General features: G+C 41.9%; 2 protein-coding genes and 1 pseudogene across 2 annotated transcripts; 2 read left to right on the top strand and 1 right to left on the bottom strand.

Moving 5' to 3' along the window:
• Positions 1 to 539: 539 nt before the first annotated feature.
• Or52m2 (olfactory receptor family 52 subfamily M member 2) lies at positions 540 to 1,499 on the top strand. The gene has a single exon (NM_001000123.1). The coding sequence runs from the start codon at positions 540 to 542 to the stop codon at positions 1,497 to 1,499; it is 960 nt and encodes a 319-aa protein (NP_001000123.1).
• On the top strand, positions 5,087 to 7,195 carry Bcl2l1-ps1 (Bcl2-like 1, pseudogene 1; annotated as a pseudogene).
• On the bottom strand, positions 11,167 to 12,111 carry Or52k1 (olfactory receptor family 52 subfamily K member 1). Its single transcript, NM_001001001.1, has one exon. The coding sequence runs from the start codon at positions 12,109 to 12,111 to the stop codon at positions 11,167 to 11,169; it is 945 nt and encodes a 314-aa protein (NP_001001001.1).
• Between the last annotated feature and the right edge of the window lie 3,613 nt (positions 12,112 to 15,724).

Genomic DNA, 15,724 nt, shown 5'->3' with positions numbered 1-15,724 from the left:
TTAAAATTTAAGCAATGTTTTATTTACTTTGACACATAGCTCCAACTTTTCATCCAAACAAAAATTTAAAATAGCTAATTAGTATACATCATTGATACCAAAGTTACTGATTGGTTATAAGAAAAGCATAGACAGTTATAGATTAAACCTATCATTTATTATTTACATTTAACTATTACCTGGAAACCATTTCTGTATTTCCTTTGTTTTTTTAGGAAAAGTTACCCCAAAATAAACCTCCTTGATCAAGGGAATGTATAATATTGGGTGTTTCTATACCACGTTTTGAAAGGCCAACTTTAGAAGCCATGAGCACACCTGTTTCTGTGTTTATCAATAATGTCATCATAAATAATTCTTATAAATTAAGTACCATAATGACCTTCCAAGTTGATGTTCAAAATTCTTCTTCGTTATAGGTGCCACAAGTTATCAAGAATGAAAATGAAGGTCTATTGTAGCGCTGTCAGGGGCACTGTCTCTCGCAGGAGTGGAAACTTAATATTACGAGTGCCCCTGCATATCCCATCCCCCCAAGCATGCTCATTTCTAACAATGCCTGTTCAGTACCCAGCTCTTTCTGGCTCACCGGCATCCCAGGACTGCAGTCCCTGCACATGTGGCTCTCCATCCCCTTTGGCTCCATGTACCTGGTGGCTGTGGTGGGGAACATCACCATCTTGGCAGTGGTTAAGACAGAGCGCAGCCTGCACCAGCCCATGTATTTCTTCCTGTGTATGTTGGCTGTTATTGACTTGGTCCTATCAACTTCTACAATGCCCAAACTATTGGCCATCTTCTGGTTTGGTGCCTGCAGAATTGGTCTAGATGCTTGCTTGATTCAGATGTTCTTTGTCCACTGCTTTGCTACCGTTGAGTCGGGCATCTTTCTTGCCATGGCTTTTGACCGCTATGTGGCCATCTGTGACCCACTACACCATACATCAGTACTTACCCATGCAGTGGTGGGACGCTTGGGGCTGGCTGCACTTCTCCGAGGAGTATTCTACATTGGACCTCTTCCACTCCTCATTCGCCTGAGGCTGCCCCTTTATCGGACCCACATCATTGCCCACTCATACTGTGAGCACATGGCTGTGGTCACTTTGGCATGTGGTGACACAAGAGCCAATAATTTATATGGAATGGGGATTGGTCTCCTGGTATTAATCCTAGACTCCGTAGCTATAACTGCATCTTACGTGATGATTTTCAGGGCTGTGTTGGGATTGTCCACCTCTGATGCCAGGTTTAAAACTTTAGGGACATGCGGTTCTCACATCTGTGCCATCCTTGTCTTCTATATTCCTATTGCTGTCTCGTCTCTCACCCATCGCTTTGGCCGCCACGTGCCTTCCCATATCCATATTCTTTTGGCCAACTTTTATCTCCTCATCCCACCCATCCTCAACCCAATTGTCTATGCTGTGCGTACCAAACAGATCCGAGAGAGACTTTTGCATATTATTAAGTCCGGAACTCAACACAGGGACATGTAAATATTCAGTGACAATAGGAAGGAAGCCCATAGTCGTTCTGGGTCCTACTTAAACTGTAAGGATAGGACCCTAAAAGCAGCCCTTAAGTCTATTCTGTTTGAGCATGCGTTTTCTGTGCAGTGTGAATCTTAGATCCTGAAGTGGAGAAGGGAGATCAGATCATAGGTTCCTGCACTGTAGCCCCAGCCCCTTGCCTATTTAGTTTGTGCAGTTAAGTGTGACAGGCATATATCCAGGAGACCTGAGGTCCTTTCTATCCTTTACTTTGGTGGCATCATATCCCCAGTTTTTCTATGACAAGTGTAATCAAGCATAATTCTAAAAAGTAGAATTCTATTCCAACACCTCCTTAAGCACAACTCAAAAACTTTGTTGGAAATGTTCAGACATGTGTTACATAGGTAAACATTTTAAATTCTCCTGAATTGCCCCTGTTAAAATGATACTTATTGACAATGGAGACAACACACATATGAGCAATTTAAAATCTCTTAGAATGAGATTTTACCTTCTACAGGAGTTAAAGTCATTAAACCAAGTCATTCTTCCATTTAAACAGAAAAGATGGACGTGGAGTATACCATATCCCCTAGAGCCAAATGAGGGATAGAGAGGAAAAGGAAATGGTATAGACTCTGTTTCAGAGGCTCTAAGATAACACATGTGAGGGGCAGCAGCTTCACTGAGGTATCAAGTGGTAAAGGAAAGGAGGTTACCATGGGATTGACATCAAGAGGGTTAAGTAATAACGGGTCAAAGGTGAATGTAATAGATGGAGACCTTGCAGTGGATAAACCTTGAAAATCTTCCAGGTCATTTTTGGGGAATTCTTCTTGCTACTTTTTGCTATATGACTTAACCTTTTTGCTGATTGCAAAAGTTTGCTTACAGATTGCAAGAGTTCCATAAAGAGACTTGTTCAAAGCACTTACATAAAAATTTTAGTAATGCATTTGGAAAAGGCAATCGCTTCTGACGTAGTGCTTCAGAATCATGGTTCTGTCCATGTTGTTCTATTTTTTTTTTAAATTCTAAGTCATCTGATTCAAGTTCATGAGTCATGATGAGTTTTTAAAAGGCCAAAATGGGTGATCTTAGGTTAAAAAGATATCACTTTAGTATTTTGAAAAATATATTCAAGAAAACAAATGGTCAAGTCATAACTGGAATGATGTTTGTTGTATGTTCAAAAATAAAATAAGTGAGAAACTTGGAATAGCACAAGTCTCCAATGTTTAATGTAAACCTCTAACTAGGCCCTAATTTGATTGCATCTATCTATCCCTAAACCAAGATTGGCTCGATAACATTTATTAATTTTTCACCATTGTCTCAGCAAAGGGCAGTTGTTCTCCCATTCTACCATGGTCCCTGATTCCAGTGCCAAACTTGAATCAAATTATTGTGAAAATATAGGGATATATATATTAAAAGTAGTTTTGTGTACTGGCTTTTACCTGAAAAGACACTTGAAGAAAATACACATTTAACTTCTCAAAGCTGGAAATCTGTTTTAGATATTAGGCTGGCTCAGGTATAGGCGATTATAAAGGACTGTAACACTCAAACCCTGCAGTAGAATGAATGCTGGGGGAAATTTTGACATAGTTCCACTGCCTAAATTCCACTTATACCTTGTAATTGTGCATATGGGAAGTTTGGACTTTTGAAATACAGCTTTCTACTAAGAGCTTTATGACGGAATAGCTGCAGATAATCCAATGCTAGGCATTTCTCCCTAGATAATCTGTTGAATCTCCCATAGGCGAGACCCATCTTTATCATCATGTGGAACTGAATGGCTGGGGATAATAAAAAGTGGCTACATCTTTGCTCTGGCTTGATCAGATGCCCTCCTCCTGAGAGGGCCCACCAGACTTAATAGTGTGGCCTTAGTTCCATTCAAACATTTTGTCCTCCTGTCATCCGTGGTCCTAGCTGTACTGTTTGTAGTCAAGGGGTTTGTTTCACCAGAATAGAAGGGAATGAGCACTGAAGAACTCTATGGAGATGTGACTAACTGGGGAATATCTTGATCCAACCAATGGTTGCTCCTCCTCACGCAACTCTTTCTTTCCATAACCAACACTCTGGAACATAACAGAAGATTACCATACTTTTTTGGGGCTGGATAGGAAATGGCTGAAGGAGGAAACATTGATGTGATATTTGTGTAGGGTCATGTGACAGGAATGTCTTAACAATTTTGGCTGTGGAATCATAATGGGCAGAAATTGACATTGAATAATAGTATGTCAAACTTTGAGCATATAATTAAACCCCAGCCCCTCTTCTTGTGAATGAAAATACTGGTGATCATTATGGGTTTATTGTAAGGACAAAGTATGATAGTATAAAGTATTTGTGTGCAGCCCAGCACACAAATTATAAAAGTCATCCTGTCTCCTAAATAGTCTGTGTTGTACATTGAAAGGCCCCAGAGACAGAATATGCAATGAGGCACAAAGTACAGGAACAGTTCCTGTAAATTGGTAAAAACTATCCTAATCAGGGCCGAGACAATGGCTCAGGCAGTTAATAATGGCTGCTCTTCCAGAGGATAGAATTCAATTCCTAGCACCCACATGGTAGCTTAACATAATTCCACTCTCAAGAGATCCATGCTCTTTTCTGGTCTCCATAGGTACTGCATGCACATAGTGACATCACATGTAACACAGGCAAACATGCAGGCCAAACACCCAAATACAGGAAATAAATAATATATTGTCATCTATCACCTCTGCTTCTTACAATCCTTGTACCTCCTCTACCTCATAGTTCCCTGAGTCGTTGGAGGGGGCTAGTTAATGAAGACATTCCACTTAGAACTGAGTGCTTTCTGTACACTTTGTCATTGTGGGGAAAAAAAATCTCAGAAAATAAAAGTTAACTGAAGCTATGGGGTATTCACAAAAAGGGGCCTACCATGGCTACCCTCCAAAAGACCCAACAAGCAGCTGAAAGAGTCAGATGCAGATATGTGCACCCAACCAACGAACAGAAACTGCTGACGAACAGAAAAGCTGGAGGAAGCTAAGGAGGAGGGCAACCCTGTAGTAGGACCAGCAGACTCAATTAACCTGGACCCCTGAGATCTCTTAGACACTGGATCACCAACCAAGCAGCATACACCAGCTGAGATGAGGTCTCCAACACATATACAGCAGAGGACTCCTGGGTCTGGGTTCAGTCAGAGAAGATGCACCTAACCCTCAAGAGACTGAAGGCCCCACGAAGTTTAGAGGTCTGGTGGGGTGGTTGGGGTTGGGACATCCTTGTGGAGAGTGGGGGGCAGTATAGGAGGTGGGGGAGGAGGTATGGAATGTGGAACCCTGGGGGGTGGACCAGAAGGGGAATAAAAATCTGGAGTATAAAATTAATAAACACGCGGAGCAGAGAGGCCGCCCTCGATCTGGGCAATGGAGGAAGCAAGCGAGGGGGCAGGTTCCTAAGCTTCGCAATTCCTCTGGCCTGCCTACCAGGTCGCATGATCCCGGCCGGGGCCGGGGTTTTTTGCTGAGTTACCGGCGACCCAGCCACCACCTCCTCCCGACCTATGATACAAAAGACCTTCCGGGGGGTGCACCCTATCTTGGCTTTGGATCCTGGAAGAGAATCGCTAAACACAGAGCAGACCCAGTGAGTGAGCAGGTGTTTTGGACAATGGACTGGTTGAGCCCATCTCTATTATAAAAATGTCTCAGAGCAACCGGGAGCTGGTGGTTGACTTTCTCTCCTACAAGCTCTCCCAGAAAGGATACAGCTGGAGTCAGTTTAGCGATGTCGAAGAGAACAGGACTGAAGCCCCAGAAGAAACTGAACCAGAAAGGGAGACCCCCAGTGCCATCAATGGCAACCCATCCTGGCACCTGGCGGATAGCCCCGAGGTGAATGGAGCCACTGGCCACAGCAGCAGTTTGGAGGCGCGGGAGGTAATCCCCATGGCAGCAGTGAAGCAAGCGCTGAGAGAGGCTGGCGATGAGTTTGAACTGCGGTACCGGAGAGCATTCAGTGATCTAACATCCCAGCTTCATATAACCCCAGGGACAGCATATCAGAGCTTTGAACAGGACACTTTTGTGGATCTCTACGGGAACAATGCAGCAGCCGAGAGCCGGAAAGGCCAGGAGCGTTTCAACCGCTGGTTCCTGACGGGCATGACTGTGGCTGGTGTGGTTCTGCTGGGCTCACTCTTCAGTCGGAAGTGACCAGACACTGACCGTCCACTCACCTCTCACCTCCCACCTTGCCCCCACCACAACTCTCTCTTCAGCCACCATTGCTACCAGGAGAACCACTACATGCAACTCTTCCCCTATTATAGGGTTGGGCCTAGACGGAGTCCCCTGCAGTTAGCTTTCTAGAATCTACCACGCTTCTGTGAAAGCCACCTTCCCCCCACATCTCAGTTCCCTTGACCTCAAAACTCACAAGGTTTTTCCTCAGATCAGCTCCTTGGAGGCTGGCAGGAGTGGGAAGGGGTGTGCTAGAGGGAGAAGAGCCTGCCTTGTTGGTGGGACCCTGATTACCCCTGAGCCTCTCAGGAATGCTTTTCTGGCAGGGAGCTGGAGAGCTCTCTAAACCTCTTCCCCCAGAGACTAGATTGCCTTGGTTTTGATGTGTGTGGCCTCAGAATTGATCATTTCCCATCCTGCTGTGTCCCTGGGGCTCCTCCTCCTTCCCATCTCCACCCCCCCGCCCCCCCCCCCCCCGAGCCATTGAGTGAGGTGCTTTTAGCCCTTTTGACTAACTAAAAATTCAGGCTGCTTGGGATAACGAGGCAAGGACCTCTTCCCCACCTGTGGCCTGGCCAAGCCCCCACCCCTGGTCTGAATGTTTTCCTGAGGCCTCTGGCTAGAGTCCAGCCCCACCCAGGAGGAGGGACGGAAAGTCCACCCTGCGAGAGCCTGAGCGAGAGCCTGAGCGGCTCTTGCGGCTTAGCACCACCCCAGATCCTTCTCCACCCCTCCCCTGGCTCCATGGTGACCATGACTGAGGGACCAACTGGGCCCACGCTAGGTGCCCCAGAGCTGTTAATGACTTCAGCTGCCTCACTTCCTGCAAGATCAGCCTGTGGCATCTTTGCCTTGGGTGCTGGCCACAGGGTCCAGGGACTCTGGCCTTAGCCCAGAAGTGAGAGGAAGCTTACAGCGCAGCTGTGGGAGCCCTGGGGGCTTCCCTACCTCAGGCAGGAAGGGCAGGAAGAAGAGCCTGGTGCATAGGTGAGGAGGACTGCAAGGGCCTGTCTGTGCCCTGTCCCCACCTGTCTGCAGCAGGGCTGCCAAGGTCAGAATGCCCTGGCCAGGAGCCCTTCAGGCCTCTCCTCTGCTCCACCCTTGGCCTGTCTCATCCCTGTGGGTCCCAGCTCAGCTCTGGCCACCCCGGGCTCTCTACTGTACATATCTGAGACTAGTTTTTATTCCTTGTGAAGATGATATACTATTTTTGTTAAGCGTGACTGTATTTATGTATGAGGAGCTGCTGGCTTGCTGTGCGCGTGCCCGTGGAGAGCTGGTGCCCAGAGACTGACAGCCTGACGCTCCCTCCCTGCCCTGCCTGGGGAAGCCCACTGAGGGTCGTGGCTTCTGAGAGGCACCTGTCCCTCTCCTCCCCTCACCCTACACTTTTTCCAGCTCTTTGAAATAGTTTGTGTGAAGGTGAAAGTGCAGTTCAGTAATAAATGGTGTCTGTGAAAAAAAATAATAAACAAACAAACAAACTTTTTAAATGAAAAAAAGAATTTCTTAATGAAGGCTCTCGTAGGTATAGAAAGTACTGATTTTTTTTTCTATCCAGAAAGTTATATAAACAAAGCCAGCTTTATTCTGTTCCCTTTGGCTTCCCAGTACAACCTCATGACTATTTGGGTCTTCTCATCTAAGATGATGCTTGCCTAACTAGTCTTGTGATGGCAAAAGGCTAAATCTCTCTCACCATTTTCCTGTGTAACAGATATGCACACCTGATTGTACAAAAACATAGCCTCAGGGTCTCTGGAGTTCAGAGTCAAATTATAATGAAAGCAAGTTATAGAAAGTAGTCATTTACAATCAAACCTAAGGAACTTTAATTCTCTTAAACAATTTTAATTTATAATTCAGTACATTACAAGCCTCAAAGGTTCTCCTGATTATTTTGTAAGTGGCCTCTTCCTTGTGTTAAATTTAAAACTTCAGTAGGTAATGGAGTGGACTTTTACACAAATTACCATCAGGCAGTCATGGAAGAGGGATGACTCCGCTTCCAGGTTCTCCACTGGCCTGCTCCACCTTGTGCTCTAATGAACAGCACTCCTTCACATTATGACCTGTAGAACCAGACCTAGGAGACTGATATTGTTCATCCATGAGATAAAGGACAATAGTGTCCCTGCAAGACCTGGCAGAAACTGCCTACTGTACACCCTCCTGTTGACATCTCCGTCCTGACTGCAGGATTCAGTGCAAACTAGTCAGCATCATTGTTCTTGCTCTCTCAGTCAACCACTTTGTCTATAACAGAGTCCCAGGGAAGAAGTGCTAACAATGCAAAGACCTGTGCCCCTTGGCAGTTCAGTCTGACAGAAAGGTTCATGGTCCCAATAAATATCTCTCCTACCAGGCACTACCAGGTCTTGGTGGTTAACCTAATGAAGCCATGAAGAAAACTTTACTTTCTGCCTCCAATCATTCTAAAACTCTGTTCTGTGTATCTTGGTCAAGACTTTGGATTTTAAAAGCTAAGAATTCGGTATCGTTGTTCTTTGGTCTAATTGATAACTTCCCCTTTAACATTAGGATAAGTCTGAGCTTTCAGTTTAGCACCAACATAAGGGGTAAAAAACAGAAGGGAAGGGAAAGAAAAGGAGAGGGGAAGGGGGGAGGAGAGGAGAGGAGATGAGGGGACGAGATGAGGGGAGGAGAGGAGGGGAGGGGAAGGGAGGGAAGGGAAGGGAAGGGAAGGGAAGGGAAGGGAAGGGAAGGGAAGGGAAGGGAAGGAAAGGAAAAAGAAAGGGAAGAGCCTTTCATAAAAATAGCTTCCAGATTAGTTCTAAATAAAAAATAATTCTTGGACATCACATTATGGTCCAGTGACTCCTGTATAAAAGTCAGTGTTTTATTTAAACAAGATCATCTTTGTTCAGAGTTCTAGTCTTCTTACCTTTTGCCCTAAATCCTATAGTCATGAAATAATATCAGTCATGTGACATTTTAGCTCTTCTTCCCAAAATTGTTGACACTCAGCTAAGGACTAGAATAGGCTAACTTAATTGACAGAATAGACATTTATAATAAAAGTAAAAAGACTTGTAATGTTATATAGAGAGAATCATTATGTAGGTATTAATGAGAAGAGTAGCCTTGGTCCATGGCCTTTGATTGCTCAATTATATTTCAGATGGAGATTGCCATACTTGAGCACATCTAAGAACTAGGACATGAGTCAAATTTGAAGTAAAGATACATTCAAGTTATAAGGCTCATGAAAATATATATTATATAATAGGAATATCAAAAATGGTATACATGGAGCTGGAAAGATAGCTTAGCATTTAAGAACACTTGTTCTTGCAGATAACCAGAGTTTAGTTCCCAATACAAACATCAGAAGTTCATCACCTACTTCTGGCCTCCATGGGCACCTGCATTATGCACCACACATACAGGCAAGCACACACACACACATACACACACACACACACACACACACACACACACACACACACCATTTTTAAATTTAATCACATAGTATGTCAACAATGAAGATTCCAGTCTTGAGTTCACGGTTTCACAGAAAAACCTCTTTCATTGGGTCACAGCGTGGCTAAAGCTCTGTATTTTTCCTTCAAAACAAAAATGGTTAGGGAAAGACTGGGGATGGGAGGTTTATAACCATTACACAAATATGAGAAAATTACATGGAAATTATGTATATTAACCAAATGTAATAATGACACTTTGGATAATTTATGTATGTTACTTATGAATCATCAGGAGCCCGAGAAGCTGTCAGTAAATTCTCAACAATATAACAGCACAAATCCTTCATGGTCCTGATATCTCTTTTACCTGGACTGCCACAGTACATTGATGACTTAGAAATGGCCAAATGATACAATGTATACTAACAAGCAAAGAAGATAATCATCAGACTACATTTTAGCAAACACATTAAACACATACCAAAATTCTTTAGATATAATTTTGTGTAAATTTTTATTTAAAATGTACCTACTTAGTAATTTTCTAACCTTTAAAACATGGAACTGATAATGTTTCATTTTAGTAAATACATTAGAAATATCAAATTTTCTGAATACCGCTTTGTATAACATTTTGTTCAGGATGTATCTACATACTGTTTTTCTAATCTACACAACATACAATTGATAATGTTTCACCTCTGATTGGTGGGAGTATAGCCTGAATTTGGCGGTTTTTGAAGATGTCAAGATGATACTAAAGTACATACAAGTTTGATGGTGGTTCATACCCATAATCCTAACAGCCAAGAAACTACTAAAGACTTGGCATGACGAGGAATTCCAGGCCAAGCAAGGCAGTGAAGGTGATGATAGTGCACGCCTTTCATCCAGACACACAGGAAGCAAGTGAGGGTGGAGCTCTGAGTTCAAGTCATCCTGGTCTACAGAGGGAGTTCCAAGACAGCCAGGATATATAGAGAAACTCTACCTCAAAAAAATAAGAAGAGAGAAAGAAAGAAAGAAAGAAAGAAAGAAAGAAAGAAAGAAAGAAAGAAAGAAAGAAAGAAAGAAGGAAAGAAAGAAAGAAGGAAAGAAAGAAAGAAAGAAAGAAAGAAAGAAGGAAAGAAAGAAAGAAAGAAAGAAAGAAAGAAAGAAAGAAAGAAAGAAAGAAAGAAAGAAAGGAAGGAAGGAAGGAAGATAGATCCAGGTCAGACTTGCCCCCCAAAATAAAATAATATAAAAAAATAAAATCATTAAGAAGAGATAATTTTAATAAACAGAACATTCTATTATGTTTATTTTTCAAAGAGTTATATCAAGGAATTTAAGCAGATAATAGTTCAGGTTATTAAGACTTCCTTATAATGCTAAGGAAATTATTTTCCCTTTGGATTCAGATAATATCAGATTCCATTAAATAATCTCAATTTGTCAAAGCTACAGTTGGCTTCAGTTCTTCCAGATAAGCAAAAGAATACGAAGATCTGCTACAGCTGGGAGGGGCACAAAAGCATAATCCAAGCCAATCTGTGGTTTTTGAAGACTGAGGTCACAAGACTCTTGTCCTGTTTTCTTGGAGTTTTCTCACTCAGAAGTCTCCCCACCTGTCTTCATTCTTGGATCATGTTCCAACACTCATTCATACTATGGATGAAATAATCAGCAAAATCTCACTTGTATGAACCGGTCTTATCTAGTATGCCTACCATCTTTCCTGTGAATAACAGTATTTACTATAAGGTTTCATTGTCTTTCCATTGTGCCATTCCCCTTTAAAAATGGGTTTCTCTGGTCCCTGCTAGAGGTACAGACCTTATCTAATCTGACTTATGGTACAGATCAGTGAATAACTGGGTGCCAAGGAGTTCTCAAGTGATGAATTGCCAACTGAGATTGTGCAGTTATCCTAAAGGTTTCCCTCTCTATCCAACATGCCATCTACTCAGTACTGGGCTGATGGGTAGAAAAAGATCTAACCATCTACACATCCTTTCTACGGAACAGACTGAGCACATGATCACGAATCTGCCTTGTCTTGACACCATAGATAATAGGATTAATCATAGGTGGGAAAAGAAGATAGAAAATTGCAAGGAGTATGTGGACATGGGGAGCAGCTCGGCGAGCCACACGATGCATGACTGAGGAGATGACTACAGGTGTGTAGGTGGACAGAATGGCACCTATATGAGACACACATGTCCCAAAGGCCTTGTAGCGAGCCTCCTGGGAGGCAAGCTGGAGAACAGCACGTAGGATGAAGATATAAGACAGGATAACAAAGAGCAGATCCAGCACCACAATAAACATAGCCACAGCGATGCCATAGATGTTGTTGAAGCGTGTGTCCCCACATGCCAGCCTCACCACAGCCATGTGTTCACAGTAGCAGTGGGCAATCATCACACCGCGACAATAGTGGAAACGTCTGAGCAGAAAGGGGAGTGGAGTCATTAATGTCACAGCCCGTGTCACAGCAGCCAGGCCAATCTTGATGATGAGGGGCTTGGTCAGGATCGTGGTGTAGTGCAGGGGTTTGCAGATGGCAACATAACGGTCAAAGGCCATGGCCAACAGCACTGCTGACTCCATGATGGAGAAAGAATGGAGAAAGAACATCTGGATAAGGCAGGCATGGAAACTGATCTCTTGGTTTCTGAGCCAAAAAATAGCAAGCATTTTGGGCAGTGTTGTAGAAGAAAGGACCAAATCTATGGTTGCCAACATAGCCAGAAAGAGGTACATAGGCTCATGAAGGGCTGAGTCTGCCTGGATAATGAAGAGAAGGGTGCAGTTGCCCAACAGAGCCAAGATATAGGCAAAGCAGAAAGGAATGGAGATCCAGATATGCAGGTGTTCCAAACCAGGTATTCCTACCAACAAAAAGGCCATTGGATGGGTTTCGGTAACATTGATGGCTGACATGACTTCTGGAAATTCTCCTTGTTGGTTTTCAAATGGCCTTTCCCCTTCGGTGTGTATTTCCTATGAAATTCATGATACTAGAATTCTGCTATCCCAGCTGGGTGGCTTAGGTCCCATTCCCACTGTTACACCTTAAACAAAATAAGTTGATAGCTCTCATGGACATATAGGAATTCAATTCATGATTCATGCCTCAAGGAACTTTGACTCTGAATAAGAGAATATTAAATATCCATATAACTGACATCACATGGCAACCTTCATAAAGCAATGGCAAGATGTGTTTGCTGTGTTCTTGATAAAAGGAATACCTTTGGGTAGGGAAATAAAATATGTTAAAATTAGTTTACTTCTTTCTTAAGATTTATTTTGTGTTTTTAATCATACGTATGCATATATGTCTATGGCTATGTATACATGAGTGCAGGTGCCCAAAAAGTCCAGAAGAGGGCATCAGATCCTATGGATATGGAGTTGCAGAAGATTGTGAGCAGCCTGGTATGGGTGCTGAGACTTAGTCCACTACAAGAACAATGTATACTTTTCCTTCTTCAACTGTTTTTAAATTTTTTTATTAGATATATTTCTTTTTTGATGACTTCCATGATGTGCCATTAGCCCCCGATCTGCTTCATTCCTCTCTAGCTATTGGCAACATTTATCTGAACTGACCATGAAAACTCACTCTCTGTTGGGCCCTGCCCTGTTACAGTTTCTCATCTCTCTGTCTTATTTCAGTACATGGTTTCTATCCTCCTTCAATGAATTAAATTTCTTCATGTTTCAAGCCTCGATTTCATACAACTTCATATTCACATAAGTCAGCAACCATATACATAAATTGACTGATATGTGTTCTCCCTTCATGGATTAAGGAAAAAAATCTGTGACTAAAGTAAACTTGTTTCTTTAATAAAAAAATTTAAAAGGCTTTAAAATAATAAAAACATAGTCACTAACACAATCATAGTGTGCAATTTTACTTTTTAAAAGCCAGGCATGGTGGCTTTAATGGTAATTTCAGTACTCTGGAAGGTGAGGTAGGAGAAACGTAGGTTCAAAGTCAACTTAGTTTATATTGTCACACATTCTCTCTCAAGCTAAACAAACAAACAAACAAATAAGAACATATAGAATCTTAAAACATATGAAGAAAAGAAACAAATGTTCTAAGAGAATTAACCCAGGACCTTGAACATATGAGACAACTACTCTCCTTCTGAGCTATATCCATTCTAGACACAGCGATTTTAAATGAAGAAGCCATAGTAGGTTCCATTGGAAAATGATTGTGAGCAATGAATCATAGATAAGAAAATACAGTTGTCGGGTTTCCTTAAAGACAGACCATAATATTCCATGCAGGCAGTTTGTATTAACCAATGAGCAAGACTGAAATGAAAGATTTCAATGACAGAAAGGAATTCAAAGATGCATCTCTGTGCTGGAGAATCTTGACACAGCTGTATCATCTACTAGTGAAGAGCTACGTACAAGGAACCTCAGGATTGCTCTCTGTAGACATTAAAGAGGGACTGTTACTTTTAGAAACATTCTGCAGCATTGCCCCTTCTAAGTTTCTTTTGGTTTTTGTGTATTTTCCTACCACATTCATTGGCTTCCACTCACTTCCCCTAACACACAGCCAGGGATTTATCTGAAGAGTGTTGATTTCCTTTGTCTTCTAGGCTCACAAAACACTGGAATTGCTGAACACTTTTCCAGGACAAAACACAGCTGAGTAAAGCTGTGACTTTTTGATTTAGTTTCCAATGCAATGGCTAAAACAGAAAATATAAAGTGACAGGGTATGAGACAGGCATGAGAGATACAGGATGGATAGAATTATCCTTGATAGAAGAATATCTAAAAAACTAGCCAAAGGAAATGTCATAAGACATATATATGACCAATGTTCAAATATTGGCTGGGTAGATTGAAAATGGGCTTTGTAGAACTTTGAGGGGAAAAAACTCATTTTTCTCAGACTTTGGCTTAACAGGGGAAAAAAAGACATATTTGAATTCCTAAAAATTCTTAAAAGTTTTCTCTGATATCTATGACATGGTTAATTTTGTTTAAAAATCAAAAGCACAGGGGCTGGAGAGATGGCTCAGTGGTTAAGAGCACTGACTGCTCTTCCAGAGGTCCTGAGTTCAATTCCCAGCAAACACATGGCGGCTCACAACCATCTGTAATGGGATCTGCTGCCCTCTTCTGGTGTGTCTGAGGGCAGTGACAGTGTACTAATACATAAAACAAATCTTTAAAAAAGAAAACAGCACAAACATTTAGAGGCAAAAACATTGGAGACACTTACTAAAGCTACTTCAGCAGTCCAAAGAAAGGAAGAGTTTGGCTCAGAATCAAGATGGTCATGAGTTATTCTAATTGGATTTGGGACTCATTCTCAGAGTGGTAGGGTGTGTTTTCAGCAGATTAAATATAGGCTTTGTCAGAAATTGAAGTTTGGCATAAGCAATCAGAAAGGAGGGGCTACAATATATTGAAATAAGGAAGTTTTGGAGGAGTAGATGAAAATTTCGACTTTAAGCATGATGTGTTTGAAATGTCTCATCAGAAGTCTAAGGAAACATGTGATTAGTTTGAGTACGTGTCTTGAACTTGAAGGGGACACTTTGATTATTGATAGAAACTTAGTGTCATTGGGAAACAGATAGTATCTGAAGACATGAGAGTAGTCCATACCAAACATATACTGAGTATCCACAGGCATAAGAAAAACTCTGGTACAAATCCCAAGGTTTAGAACTGAGATTTAGGTCCAAAAAGAGACCGGGTGGGTAACTATTAAGATGGAAAGTAATTGGAATCTGTGTTGCTTTGACAGGCGAGTCAACACTGTATATTAATAAAGAAGAATTATCACTATGTAGTAACATTATCAGCAAAGCAAATCATTTGAAAACTACATTGCTCTTATACTTAGAGATTCAGGAAACTGAATGAATGAATAAAGCAATATTGACAGAATAGTACCATGTAGAGTCTGTTTTAAATGAGCTTGAGAAAAGGAGAATTTGACGTCTAACAAAGGTCTTCCTCATGTAAGCAATTTTTCTGTAGAAGACAACAGTGGGTGGACATCAGATTCAGTGAGAAGTAAGGTCAAGAAGGGTTTGTGTTTGCTTGTTTCTAAAGAGAGTTCAGGGTGGAGGCAAATTTTGTCTTATCGATTTCCTAAATTCTCAGTGGGATCTGATTTGCCTTTGCCCGCAAAGTAACACAGAAATGACGCTTGACTAATAACTGACTTTCCAGATTTCATCGTGTACCTGTGGGCACCTCCTGCCTAAAATGGGGTGAAATTGTTTGGTCAGGTGCAGGTCACAGGGCCATGGTAAAAGAGCTTGAATTTTAAAGTAGAAAAATCTGAGAGTTTGTACAGTTATCCTGCCTTTTCAAAGAAAGTGAATTCTCTGTGTTCACTCTTAAATTCATTGTAATGTACTGCATCAATAAAGCCATTGGCTTTTCATATATTCAAAAATAAAGACAAAAAATAAAAAGAGAAATGTGAGGGCTTGTGAGACGAGTCAGAAGATGAATCAATGTACTTGCCACCAAGCTTGATGGCTTCGATGACTCAGTC

The sequence above is a fragment of the Rattus norvegicus genome, chromosome 1 (assembly GCF_036323735.1).
Source record: "Rattus norvegicus strain BN/NHsdMcwi chromosome 1, GRCr8, whole genome shotgun sequence".
Classification (NCBI taxonomy): domain Eukaryota; kingdom Metazoa; phylum Chordata; class Mammalia; order Rodentia; family Muridae; genus Rattus; species Rattus norvegicus.
This window is presented reverse-complemented; position numbering and strand designations above follow the sequence as displayed.